Consider the following 12,929-nt stretch of genomic DNA (forward strand, 5'->3'; position numbering starts at 1 on the left):
TGGAAGCGCGACTCAACGAGAAGAAGCGTGTCGCATCCCCAGCTGTCGCCGTTGCATCATTGGAGAAGCGTGCCGCCACTGCAAGGGTCGCCGTCACATCACCAGAGAAGCGTGTCTCTGTCGCAGCTGTGTGTCGCCGCATCACCGGAGAAGCAGTTCGCTACCGCAAGGGTCACCATCGCATCACTGGAGAAGCTTGTCGCAGGGCCTGTGGCCGCTCCAAAGTTACAGAGTTGCCACACAGCCATCGGGCGTGCATGAATCGTCTTCACGTTGTTGCATCGCATCAACGGTACCATCTTCTCTCATCACACCGGATTGTCGCATCGCATCTAGGCGCCATCTTATCTCATTTCAACCGGGACGCACCACGAGATCGTCGCATTACCTCCTCTTCGTTTAGGAACAGGCGCATCGCCTATTTTGCGCAAGCATGAGGAACAGACGCATCGCCTCCCTGAAACCTTTTGTGTATCTTGCGTGACGCATCCAAAGGTACTTTGTAAGAAACGTGTCGCATTTACCATCTAACATGAACTGAGTTATTTCTACCATCCTAAAGTCATTTTCTTACTGCTGTATTGTGGATTTTTGTCGTTTGGGTCTTGTGGTAAGTCTATGTAAAGAATACTTATTTTTATAAAACATGTGTTGTGTCCATCTGCAGTGTTTTCACTGTATTACTGTTAGGCCTGGGCGGTAAATTCCATTCTGCTCGCGGAATTTGGGTAATTTTGTGTTTTCCGCGGAGAACGCGGAATTGCCAAAAATTCCACGATCCGCTGCTCCGCATAATTTTTTGCTTGTTTGCGTTTTCAAAATGCTTGTTCGCAACATATTTCCCCCGAGCACGCAAACAGCATTCGCGAGCAGGAAAAAAGCATTGCGAACGGGCAGAACAAGTAATTCCATGTGTTCGCGGAACTCTGAGATTTTTTACTGTTTCGCGAAGCTTTGCGTAGCGTGGCTTCGCAAATTACCCCTACTGTATGTGTTCACAGATGCTTTACAAACTGCCTCTGAGATAAGCCTTCCTGCTCATGCCAAGCTACGACAGGGTTGAGCAGGTGTTATTTTTAGGAGTGTAGCCCCCTTACTGACTAGAAGAAAGGGTCCCTATTTGGACAAAGGTGCAAGCCATTGCCAACTAGAGACCCCCAGTTCTAACATTGGTGGTCAGTGGTGAGGATTTGGACTTGCATTTGTGACTCATATACAGTGATTGGTGTATACTACTAGTGAGTGCAGACCAAACGCAACCATATAAATTTTTTTGGGTAGAATTATTTTTCCTTGGAACTGCTTTTTTTGCTAAAGACTGCCCGTTCTTATTGCCATGAGTAAAGCAGCATGCGACGCATATATGGATCTAGATTTTGAGGAAGAAAGGTTGGAGGCCTGCAATGTGAAACAGCTGGAAGCTATCCGTAGAAAACTTAAAGTTGCTACATCAGGCCTCACCAAGAAAGATGAGTTCCAAAAGGCGCTGAGGGCCTGGGTGGAAGCAAGAAATGCCTCTGAGCATGTGGAAGAGCCTGCAGAGGAGGCTGAGAATGCAGAAGGGCAGCTAGATGGGCCATTGGGTCCAGCCAGGGAGAGAGTGTCTTCCCCAATAGGTAGCAGTGTTTCTTCCAAGGGCCTGTCCCCAGGAGAGCTGGAGGACAGGGAGATAAATACATTGCATAGAATGGAGATGGCCAAGCTCAAGTTGGAGGGTCAAAAGGACCTAGGGATTAAGAAGCTGGAAGTTGAGGATAACAGAATAGCTTTTGAAAGGGAAAAAGAGAAATTAGCACATGAGAGATTTTTGAGGGAATTGAAGCTTAAGGCTAAAAGTTTAGAAATTAGTCCCTCTGGTGGCAGCTCACCATCTGTGCCTGCAGAAGGCAGGGTATCTTTCCCCAAGGATGTCATCAAAGATTTCCATAAGCATGAAGATATTGGGCAGTGGTTTGCAGCCTATGAAATGGCAATGTTGGCCCACCGGGCCGCTTAGAAGGATTGGGGAGGAGGGTTGGGGGGCCGCTTTGTTAGTGATGGGAGGGATACATTGTTAGACCCGCCCAGTGAGAGTAGAATGTTTTATGCCCACATGAAGGAATCCCTGATGACCAGGTATGGATTGACCCCAGAACTCTGTAGACAGAGGTTCAGGAATTGTAAGAAGCTGGAGGCAACCACCTGATTAGAATATGTGTCTTTCTTTTGCAGAGCTATGGATGGTTGGGTGAAGGGTAGTAAAGTGAGTACTTTTGAGGAGCTCTATGATTTGTTGGTATAGGAGCACTTGTCTGGTAATTGTTTTCCAGGGCTACGCCAGCACCTTATTGATAGCAAGCTAATTAACCCTAGGAAGCTTGCTGAGGAGGCTGACCGCTGGGTGGGTACCCGGGTCCACAAGGGTCATGTGGGCGACTCTGCCAATGGTGGGCAGGGTCCCCAGCAGAAGAGTGGGGGGGACAATGGTAAATGAAGGGAGTTCCAGAAAGGGCCCCAAAGTAATTCCCAAGGGAACCAAGATAAGGGTTCCCAGCCTTCCCCTGAGAAGAAGTCAGAGCCCCTGACAGGTAAACCTGTTCACAAGGGGCCCCCTACTTTCAGTGTAAGCAAGTGGGCCACCGTTGGTATGATCCCCAGTGCCCCCAAAAGCATTGCAAGGCACCACCCCATGCACCACCCCGTCAGGTGGCAAGTGTAGCCCGGGGAAGGGAGGAGATGGATGCCCAAGGTGGGTGGGGTCCCGCAGAAATGTCCCTTGTCTCTTTAGGAGATTGGGAGGTGGTCCCCAGGACCCAGCTGCCTGATAACACAAAATAATACAGGCAGTGGGTGACCGTCAATGGCCATAGGGTGGAGGCTCTGAGAGACACAGGGGCCAGTATGACAGCTGTCAGTTGTCAGCTGGTATCTGAAGAGCAGGTGGTCCCCAATGCATTTTACCCGGTTGTTGCCGCTGACAACACTGAGAGCCTCTGCAAGGTGGCTCAGGTTCCCTTTGAGTGGGGGGGTCTCAGGTACTCTCCAAGTAGCTGTGAGGCCAGCCATGCCTGTGGATTGTCTGTTGGGCAATGATTTAGAGAGCTCTGCTTGGGCTAAGGTGGGGAGAAGGTCTCATTTAGAGATGTTGGGTTTGCCTGAGTGGGTGTGTGTGACTACTCGGTCTATGGAAGCCAGTTGAGGTGTTCAAGAGGACTTGGAGCCTGAATGTATAGCCCAGGTACCTGCCTTAAAGAGAAGAGGTGGGGGCTCGGGAAACCAGCCCCCGTTGTTCCCACGTTCCAGTAGGAGGCAGACCTTTAGGGGGATTCCCTGGAACCTACAGGGGAGCAAGTTGTCAAACTGGGAGACCTGCCTGAGCTGACCCATTTGCAGCAAGAAGGAGGACCCTCCAGGGAGGAATTCTGTGCAGTACAGAAGAAGTGCCCTTCTCTTGTGGGTTGGCCACAAGCCAGGCAGCAGGTGATCAGTCTGGGTCACATTGGATCTACAGGGAGAATGACCTCCTGTAAAGTGAGCCTAAGGCTGCTGAGCCTGGGTCAGCCAGTGTGCTGGTGGTACCCCAGCGCTTCAGCGCCTCACTACTGGGTTTGGCTCATGATGTACCATTAGCTGGACATCTGGGACAGGACAAGCCCTTTGAAAGGCTTGTCACCCAATTTTATTAGCCCCAGATGCGCAAGAGTTCAGACACTCATTGTAGGACTGGTCAAAATTGCCAGGCAGGTGGGAAGAGTGGGAGGAAGCACTAGGCTCCTCTCCAGCCCTGCCCTGTGGTCAGCACCCCCTTTGAAAGGGTGGGCGTTAACATTGTGAGGCCTATGGACCCCAAGACAGCCATGGGCAACAGGTTTATCCTGGTCTTGGTGGACCATGCTACCCGGTTCCCCTGAAGCCATCCCTCTCAGGACAGTGACGGCCCCCGTGGTGGGACATACACTGATGGGGATTTTCTCCAGTGTGGATGTCCCCAGAGAGGTGGTGTCAGACCGTGATACAAACTTAATTTCTAAGTATATGAAGTCCCTGTGGCAGGAGTGTGGAGTAACTTATAAGTTCACCACTCCGTAGCACCCCCAAGGTAATGGGCTGGTTGAGAGATTCAACTGGACCCTCAAAGGCATGATTATGAGTCTTGAGGAACCTATGAGGCATAAGTGGGACGTCCTCTTGCCATGCCTTTGCTTTGCTTACCGTGAGGTGCCACAGAAGTCCTTAGGGTTCAGTCCCTTTGAACTGCTGTATGGATACCTGGTAAGAGGACCTCTGGGTCTGGTTAAGGAAGGCTGGGAGAAAACTCCCAGGAAACCTCCCCAGGATGTATATAGCTACATTCCGGCCTTCAGGAACCAGACTAGGCGATTCAGACAAATCGCTCAGGCGAATATGGAAGCTAGCCAGGAAGATATGAAGGGGTGGTACAATCAGAATGCCACTCTGATTGAGCTTCAACCTGGTCAGAAAGTTTGGGTCATGGCCCCAGTGGAGCCCTTTGCGCTGCAGGTGAAGTGGATCGGACCATTTGAGGTGGTGGAGTGCAAAAGTGATGTCACCTACTTGGTGGACTTGCGATCTCCCAGGAACACTTTGCGGGTCCTACATGGAGTGGAGAGTTGTGGTGCAGCGGCCAGGGTGGCTGACTACGGAGCACAGGGCTCACAGTTCGATCCCGGGCTCCGGCCGGTGGCATCTCAGCTCAGCACCATGTGACTCTGGGCATTAGCTCACTTAATTTCCACAATGGCCCCCAGCACCTTGAGACCCGTAAGGGTGACTAGTTTGCGCTTTACAAATACAGATTTACATTTTTTTACATTTACATGTCAACCACATGAAGCCCCACTTAGAAAGGTCCGAAGTGGGCATGCTCCTAGCAACAGATGCTGGAATGGAGGAGGAGGCTGACCCTCTTCCTGACCTTCTGTATGCAACAGAGCAAGATGGATCAGTGGATGGAGTAAACCTTTCTTCCACCCTGACCCCTGAGCAGCAGAATGATTGTCGCCAACTGTTGGGGCAATTCTCTGATTTGTTCTTCCTGGTTCCTGGTGTTACTGATTGGTGCATCCATGATGTAGACACTGGGGACAGTACTCCTGTTAAGCACAAGGCTTACAAAGTGGATTACCGGGTCAGAGCATACATCTAGGAGGAGGTCTACAAGATGTTTTCCTTAGGGGTGATTAAGTCCTCTAACATCCCTTGGGCCAGCCCAGTGGTCTTGGTCCCAAAGGCTGCCACACTTGGTGCCACACCGAACTCCGGTTCTGTGTGGACTACCGAGGACTCAATTCAGTCACCAGGTCTGACGCGCACCCCATCCCCAGAGCTGATGAGATAATTGATTGGCTAGGGGCTGCACGGTACCTCAGGACATTTGATTTGATGTCTGGGCACTGGCAGATCGCCTTGACTGATGGGGCCAAAGAGAGGTCAGCATTCTGCACACCAGATGGGCACTACCAATTCCGGCTTATGCCCTTTGGGATGAAGAATGCCCCTGCCACCTTTCAGAGGTTGGTCAACCAGGTGTTGGCTGGACTGGAAGATTTCAGTGCTGCCTACCTCAATGATATTGCAGTGTTCAGCACCAGTTGGGAAGAACATCTGCTCCGCCTCTGGGAAGTGTTGATGGTGCTGCACAGAGCAGGCCTCACGATCAAGGTGAGTAAGTGCCAGATCGGGTAGGGTTCCGTGGTGGACTTGGGGCACCAGGTAGGAAGCGGCCAGGTGGTGACCCTATAAACCGAGATTGATATCATCCCGGCATGGGAACTCCCCAAAACCCAGACACAGGTGAGAGCCTTTTTAAGACTCACAGGGTACTATAGGAGGTTTGTCAAGGGGTATGGCAACATTGTTGCACCCTTGACTGAGCTGACTTCCAGGAAGCAGCCCAAGAAAGTGAACTGGACTGACACCTGTCAGAAAGCTTTTGATGCCCTGAAGCTTGCCCTGTGCACAGCACCCGACCTTCAGGCGCACAACTTTTTAAAGGAATTCATTGTCCAAACAGCCGCTTCAGAGCATGGTGTGGGAGCTGATCTTTCACAGATCAATGAGGAGGGCCTAGACCGACCTGTAGCCTTCATCATTAGGAGGTTACTTCAACAGGAACACAGGTGGAGTGCAATTGAGCGTAAGGCATTTGCTGTGGTCTGGGCACTGAAGATGTTGAGACCATACTTGTTTGGGACTCACTTCCAAGTTCAGACAGACCACAGGAACCTCAGATGGTTGATGCAGATGGGGGGTGAGATTCAAAAGTTGTTGAGGTGGTCCAAACCATTTCCCTACAGGGGATGGACTTTAAGGTGGCACACCGCCCTGGTACAGAACACGCCAATGCTGATGGTCTGTCCAGATTTTTCTGCCTTAGTGAAGAGGACTCCCAAGAGGTTGAGTAGTTCTCCTCACATTTTAGCTGGAGGGGACACATGTTAGACCTGGTACCATTGGCGTGAGTCTCCCTTCCATTTTTTGCTGTTGTCCCCTCTGTTTTTGATTTTTTTTTGCTTGTTTTAGATGCTTTGGGCACTGTACCTCTGCTATTCAGTGCCACAGTGCAAGTGCTCCCTATTGTAAATTATTGTAATGTATTAGAGACTCCATGATTGGCTTATTTGATTTACTTGTCAGACCCTAGTACAGTGCACCATGTGTGCCCAGGGCATGTTGATCAAAGGCTGCTAGTGGGCTTGCAGCACTGATTGTGCCACCCACAGAAGCAGCTGTAAAGTGTGTCTCAGGCCTGCCATTGCAGAGCCTGTGTGCAGTCGACTTGGTAAGTGCTCCCTCTTACTAGTCCATAAACCTTCCCTTTTCTACATGTTGGACACCCCTAAGGTAAGCCCCAGGGCAGGGTGCATTGTACGTGAAAGGTAGGACACCCTGATGTGTGTGGCATGTCCTGATAGTGAATAACAGCCAATTTTGTTTTTCACTATTGCAAGGCTCCCTGTCACCATAGGCCAGAATGGGCAGTTTGATTATAACATCTTATAATCCTAACTGACCTAGAGAACATGGTAGAAAAACGAATTTAGTATGCCCGAACTCAGAATGATAAAATACATATTTTAGTGACATTGGTTTTAACATTCCCTGTTTGAAAATACCACTTTTAGAAAGTGGGTATTTTCTTGCCTAACCATCCAAGCCTGCCAGGTTGTGTATTCCATGTCTGGTTTGTGAGTGACAGGGGCTGGGGTGGCTCCAGGAGATAGGGTGAGTCGGCACAAGGCTGAATAGACCTATCTGCATTGGGAGTGGTGGGAGGAGTAGCACCTGGGCCTAAATAGGGCTGTGCCTGCCTTCCACAATGCTTGTTCCACCTCCTGTGGTGCATCTGATGACCCTAGCCCACCCTGACAAAGGAAGAAGTTGTGCACTGGCAGAATGCACCCAGAACTGGTTTGGACTAGGTACAGACACTCTCTGCCTTCAGAGACAAAGGATTTGTGTGTATAAAAATGGGGAGCCAGACCCCGGAACTTTAAATCAATTCTGGTCATCAAGACGGACCTTTTGCCAAGGAGAAGAACCAGAGAATCTGCAGGAGTTTTTGACTACCCCTGTGCCAGTGTTTAATTGCTGGGGTTGGCCTGCAGTGGTTTCTTTATTGCCAAGGAAAGGAGAAAGACTTTTATTTGCAACTTTCATCATCTTGAAGAAGAATCTCCAAGGGCTTGAACTGTGCTTGCTTCCTGCTGAAGTCTTAGGGATACAAGACTTCACCACCAGCTCCTCCCTGAATTTCTTTGCTGGGAATTCTGTCTGCAGAAGCCGGCATGCTGTTGGGTGCTGGAAACACGACTCAACGCGAAGAAGCTTGTTGCATCCGCAGCTGTTGCCGTTGCATCATCAGAGAAGCGTGCTGTCACCGCAAGGGTTGCCATCCCATCACCGGAGAAGCGTGTCTCCGCCGCAGCTGTGTGTCGTCTCATCACCAGAGAAGCGTGTCGCTGCCGTAAGGGTCGTCATCGCAATACTGGAGCAGCGTATCACAGGGCCTGTCGCAGCTCCAAATTTACAGAGTCGCCGCACGATCGTCATGGGTTCATGCATCGTCTTCACGTTGTTGCATTGCATCAAGGGCGCCATCTTCTCATATTGCATCGGATCGTCGCATCGCATCAAGGCGCCATCTTGTTGTATCGCAACCGGGACACCCCACGAGATCATCGCATCACCTCCTCTCCGGTAAGGAACAGACACATCGCCTACTTTGTGCAAGCACCGAGGAACAGGCGCATTGCCTCCCCGGTAGCAAGGAACCGACGCATCGTTCTCCCTGCGAACCTTTTGTTTATCTTGCGTGACGCATTCAAAGGTACTTTGTGAGAAACGTGTCGCATTTACCATCTAAAGTGAACTGAGTTATTTCTACCATTTTAAAGTCATTTTCTTACTACTAAATTGAGGATTTTTGTCGTTTGGGTCTTGTGTTCAGTCTATACAAAGAATACTTATTTTTGTAAAACCTGTGTTGAGTCCATCTGTAGTGTTTTCACTGTAGTACTGTATGTGTTGTGTTCACCATTGCTTAACACACTGCCTCTGAAATAAGCCTTCCTGCTCATGCCAAGCTATGACAGGGTTGAGCAGGGGTTATTTTAGGAGTGTAAGGAGAATAAATGTCATTGTTAGCTGTACCTTTGAGAGAACAGTTTGGCCAATCCCTTACTCGTACAAGAAGAATGTGTTTACTAACAGACAGTGTTTTTTTAATAAAATTCCATATTCAGCATAATCAAAGATTACTTTTTATTTCCCTGCAGGCAACTAAACAGTATAATCAAATATTTTATTTACTATTGTCAATAAACATTTGTCTCTTTGAAATCAATCTTTTTCAGGTTTATTACCCCAAAGTAAATACGTAAAATAAAAAATACATAAAAGGTAACATGTAATATGGTCCGATATGCTATAGAGGGGTTCTGGTGACGTCATATACCAAGAAGGGTGGGAGGGCAAGTGATCTGCAAACATCAACAATGAGTTTGTGTCTGAAATAGGATTAGCACTCCCCATTGAACTGACAAACATATTGTCCCTGTTATGTCAAAAGTGCTGTCACTATTTACAAAAAACTGCTAAATTTTATGAGGTAACAGCAGGGCACGAAGGGGGTACTTTTATTTTGGATTGTGATCATTAAAACTGTCACAAGAGGTCTTAGGCAGTTGTAAATGGTGATGTGGATATCTATAAATACTGCAGATCTAGCAAGTAGAAATAAATATAATCTCTGTATCAATGGCAGAATATTTGCAAACTCACCTGGAAAAGTGGTTGTGATTAAAGGATGAGAGACAGACTGTCTTGCAAATTGTGCATTGAAAATATTTATTTATGTAAAGAATTGATTGGTGGCCTTTATTAATCCTTGCAAAAACAGCATTTATTTGCCATTGATAAACCTTCAGAAACAGTAATTTCAAAACCCAGAGGCCAATAAGATTAGGATGCTGTAAAGAAGAGATTGTACAGTTTTGCTTTAGAAGGGGGCCGAGGGCAAGGGATGCGATTGGCTTTGTAGACCATCCACCATTGCTAGAAGCCAACTAGATAAAATGTACTGTGACAAAGAAAAGCCTCAAAAATATGGTGGCCTCTGAAATATTGTCTCACTTACCCTTTCGCCAGAGTAAAGTATCAAGCTGTTGTTCTGCCTCATCATTGCCTCTGTGGTGGGCCAGCGTGGCTGCTGAAGTGGTGAAAAATTACATGTGGCAAAATTTACTCCAAGGCCCACTTCCATTATCCACATAACACCATACCCATAATGAAAAACCCTCATCAAATGTTTAGCAGCGCCCACGTTTAAGAAGTTAGTCACATGCTCCTTTAAATGCCAAGTTTATCTACCTGATGCAATCTTTATGAATTACATGAAAAGCATGTGCATGTAAATGTAGAAATACGGATGTGGTTAAAAGTAGCAAGCCAAAAAATATCCAATGTGTATGAAAATCTATACCCATTGAACTTATTTACACTTTATTTGTAGGTTAGGTAGGTGTGGGAGGAAGTGCCAGAAAATGAAATGGGGAAGCTAAAAGAAGAGTGACGTCTAATCCAGACATAAGGGGAAAGAAGAGGAAAGGGGAAATAATTTGCAAGAAAAGAAGCATAGTCGAACAGTGAAGTGGACTTAATGACAGCGCAACAAGTGGAGATACTAAGAAGATCGTCTAAGGTTTAGAGGTATTATTGGTTTTTGAGAAATGATTGGAACAGCTTTGTTTAGAGGCTGGCCAGGTTGGTTATATATTGGGAGCAGGGTGTGGGAAACAAAATTTATGGTGGATCCAATGTTAGAGAACAGGCATGGAGGGCAACTGAAACACCCATATACCTGGCTCCTATTACTCCATTAAAATGCTTTTTCACTTACCCATACTCTTCCAGCAATATGATGTGGGGTACACAAGATCAATGAAAAACTCCTCTGTCTCATGCGGTCTCTAGAAAGCCATACAGGAAGCTGTAAAGAATCCAAAAATGACTTCAGCAAATATTAAGGCCAACTCCAGCTCCATTAATGAGGCTCACGTTCCTGCTCTGCCCACAACTTTGTATTTGAGGATAGCAAGTTATTAATATTGTCCTACCATTTTACAACAAAAACATAACCAACATTTTGAGAAGTATATATAAGTAAGCATAGAGTTTTTATTCTGAATGCACATCTGCAGTGCTTAAATATATATATGCATTATGTGTATATCATCAAGCTATACACACACACACATACACATATATATATATGTATATATAGATAGATATATAGATATATATAGAAAAATATTTATATATGCCTGGGTATATGCAGGTACAGCGGCAAGCCAAATATTCACTCAGTGTAGCCAGGGCCGGACTGGGAACAGAAACTGGCCCTGGCAAATTGGTCAGCCGGCCTCCGCTGGGTGAGGGAGAGTGCAGCCGAGACATTTGCAAGGCCCAGTTTCAGCAGATTTTGTTACAGTGGCCGATATTGCCGAACCCTGGTAACAACAATGGCCCCCCAGGGGCCCAAATCTGGCCCCCACCCTAGCAGCCTACCGGGGAATCGCCGGGTGCCCGGTATGGCCAGTCTGGCCCTGAGTGTAGCCCTTTCTTTTGGGTTGTGTATCACTCTGTTCAAAATACATCTTTGGAAAACTTCCCTGGGAAATAATGATGTCCACGTGCACCTTTTTAGTTTTGCAGGTTTTGATGAGTCAACATCGCGTCCAGGGAATCTCAGCGGTAGTGATCTAAACAAGCTGACAAAATCTCATGTCAGTTGTTCTCTTGCACCGGAATGCTTATCCAGATTGTGTGAAGTTGCACCAGTCACTAGACTCTTCTGAGTATGATAATGTAAGAGTTTTCAAAAGACTACAGACTAGATACACATTGCATGGTGTGCGCATGTGTGTTTTTTCCTAAGATTTCTCTAGCATTCCTGTAAGACCTTGGTAGTCCAGCAACATATTATGAAGCTTGCAGGATTCCACAAGCTCCTTGAGGGACTGGGCCTAAGTCAGCAGAGATGGAGGAGGCTTCTTATGTACCAAAGAATATTTATCATGCATTAAAAGTTACTCTGGCAGAGTAGTCACATTTATTATGGCAGCTTTGGGTGTAAAGCTTCAACACTGGAATGAGCTTCTTCTCTGGTACTTCAATGCAATCTTGATTCTCGACCTCCCTACCAATCTAGTCCATGACACGTTTCTGATCTGTCAATACCATGTCCTGGTCTTATCATTAAGGAGTACAAAGATTAAAATGTAGTCAGTAGATCTTGGTAAGAGTGATGGTAGAGTTTGGTGGCTCTGGCATAGGGCATTGAATTAACTGCATATATTTCTGAAAATGTTGTATTCCAAACCTTGTATCACAAAAGACATCATAATTCTCATAGACTTGTTTGTAAAATATATGTAAAGGACACCATGTTTCTACTTGTGTATGACATTAAGATGGGTGCTGCCATTAAATATGCATTTACAAAGCTAGGGAAAGTCCTATTTACTTTTGCACAGTTGAAGTTTGTACAAGCCATCAGTCTGGGTCTACTTCATTAAGAGAAAGCTTGCTTTCTGGTGGTGATGATATAAACAGTTTCAAAGGTTTGCTTGGAATTGCTAATTTATCCAGAAGATCATGGTGTATTTTATATTGAGAGTCTGAATGCCTAGTTTAGCTGGTAACGTTGGAATCAAAAAAGAAAGAAGCAGCAGTGATTCACATAAACCCTTCCTCATACATTTTGGCTGTGTGTATATAGTACTATTGCATAAACTATGCTGCCTTGAGAAATATACATTGTAAATAGTCATCTATGTAAAGAATCAATTAGTAGCCTATATTAACCTTGATGAAACAGCATTCATTTGAAGTTAACAAACCTATGGAAACTTTATGCCAAAACTCAAAGAACTTAGGGCCACATGCAACAACCTTCTTTCCAGACGCAAATGGACCGATTCGGCGAATTAGACCATTTTCGACCAGAAAAAGGCCTTTTCTGATGCATGAACTCATTTCCATTTGCAAATTAGGTCGTCGTACATTTTTACGATTACCTAAATTGCTAATGTATTTAGGGAATGTCAATTTGTGATTCCCTAAAGGCGATGCATCAAGCCTTTCCTAAATGCAAAGTGTGCCTTTAGGAAATGTTAATTACCATCAACTTCAAGTTGATGGTAATTTGCGCGTTCTTTGAAAAATGCACAAAATTGCATTTTTCATAGTGAGATGTAGCACACAAACATTCCCTTAGGGCATGTGTGTGCGCCACATGTGCACACTTAACATTTTTGGGGGGTGCATCAGGGGGGCCTTAGGCCCCCTGCAACCCTTGGAATTGCATTCGCAATTTGCGATTACCAATTTGGTAATCGCAATTTGCAAATGCATTCCCATTCATTCCT

The 12,929-nt window shown here is 46.4% G+C and overlaps 1 protein-coding gene across 2 annotated transcripts in view; it reads right to left on the bottom strand.

Moving 5' to 3' along the window:
- Positions 1 to 12,929, bottom strand: part of LOC144761752 (uncharacterized) — a 136,321-nt gene that overhangs the window by 14,148 nt on the left and 109,244 nt on the right. For both annotated transcript variants that reach the window (XM_078647004.1, XM_078647005.1), the window contains 2 exons: positions 10,400 to 10,489; positions 9,638 to 9,709 (listed from right to left, as the gene is read on the bottom strand). In XM_078647004.1, coding sequence (XP_078503130.1) covers positions 9,638 to 9,709; positions 10,400 to 10,489 — 162 coding nt within the window. The remainder of the gene's footprint in view (positions 1 to 9,637; positions 9,710 to 10,399; positions 10,490 to 12,929) is intronic.

Source organism: Lissotriton helveticus, chromosome 6 (genome assembly GCF_964261635.1).
Source record: "Lissotriton helveticus chromosome 6, aLisHel1.1, whole genome shotgun sequence".
Lineage (NCBI taxonomy): Eukaryota > Metazoa > Chordata > Amphibia > Caudata > Salamandridae > Lissotriton > Lissotriton helveticus.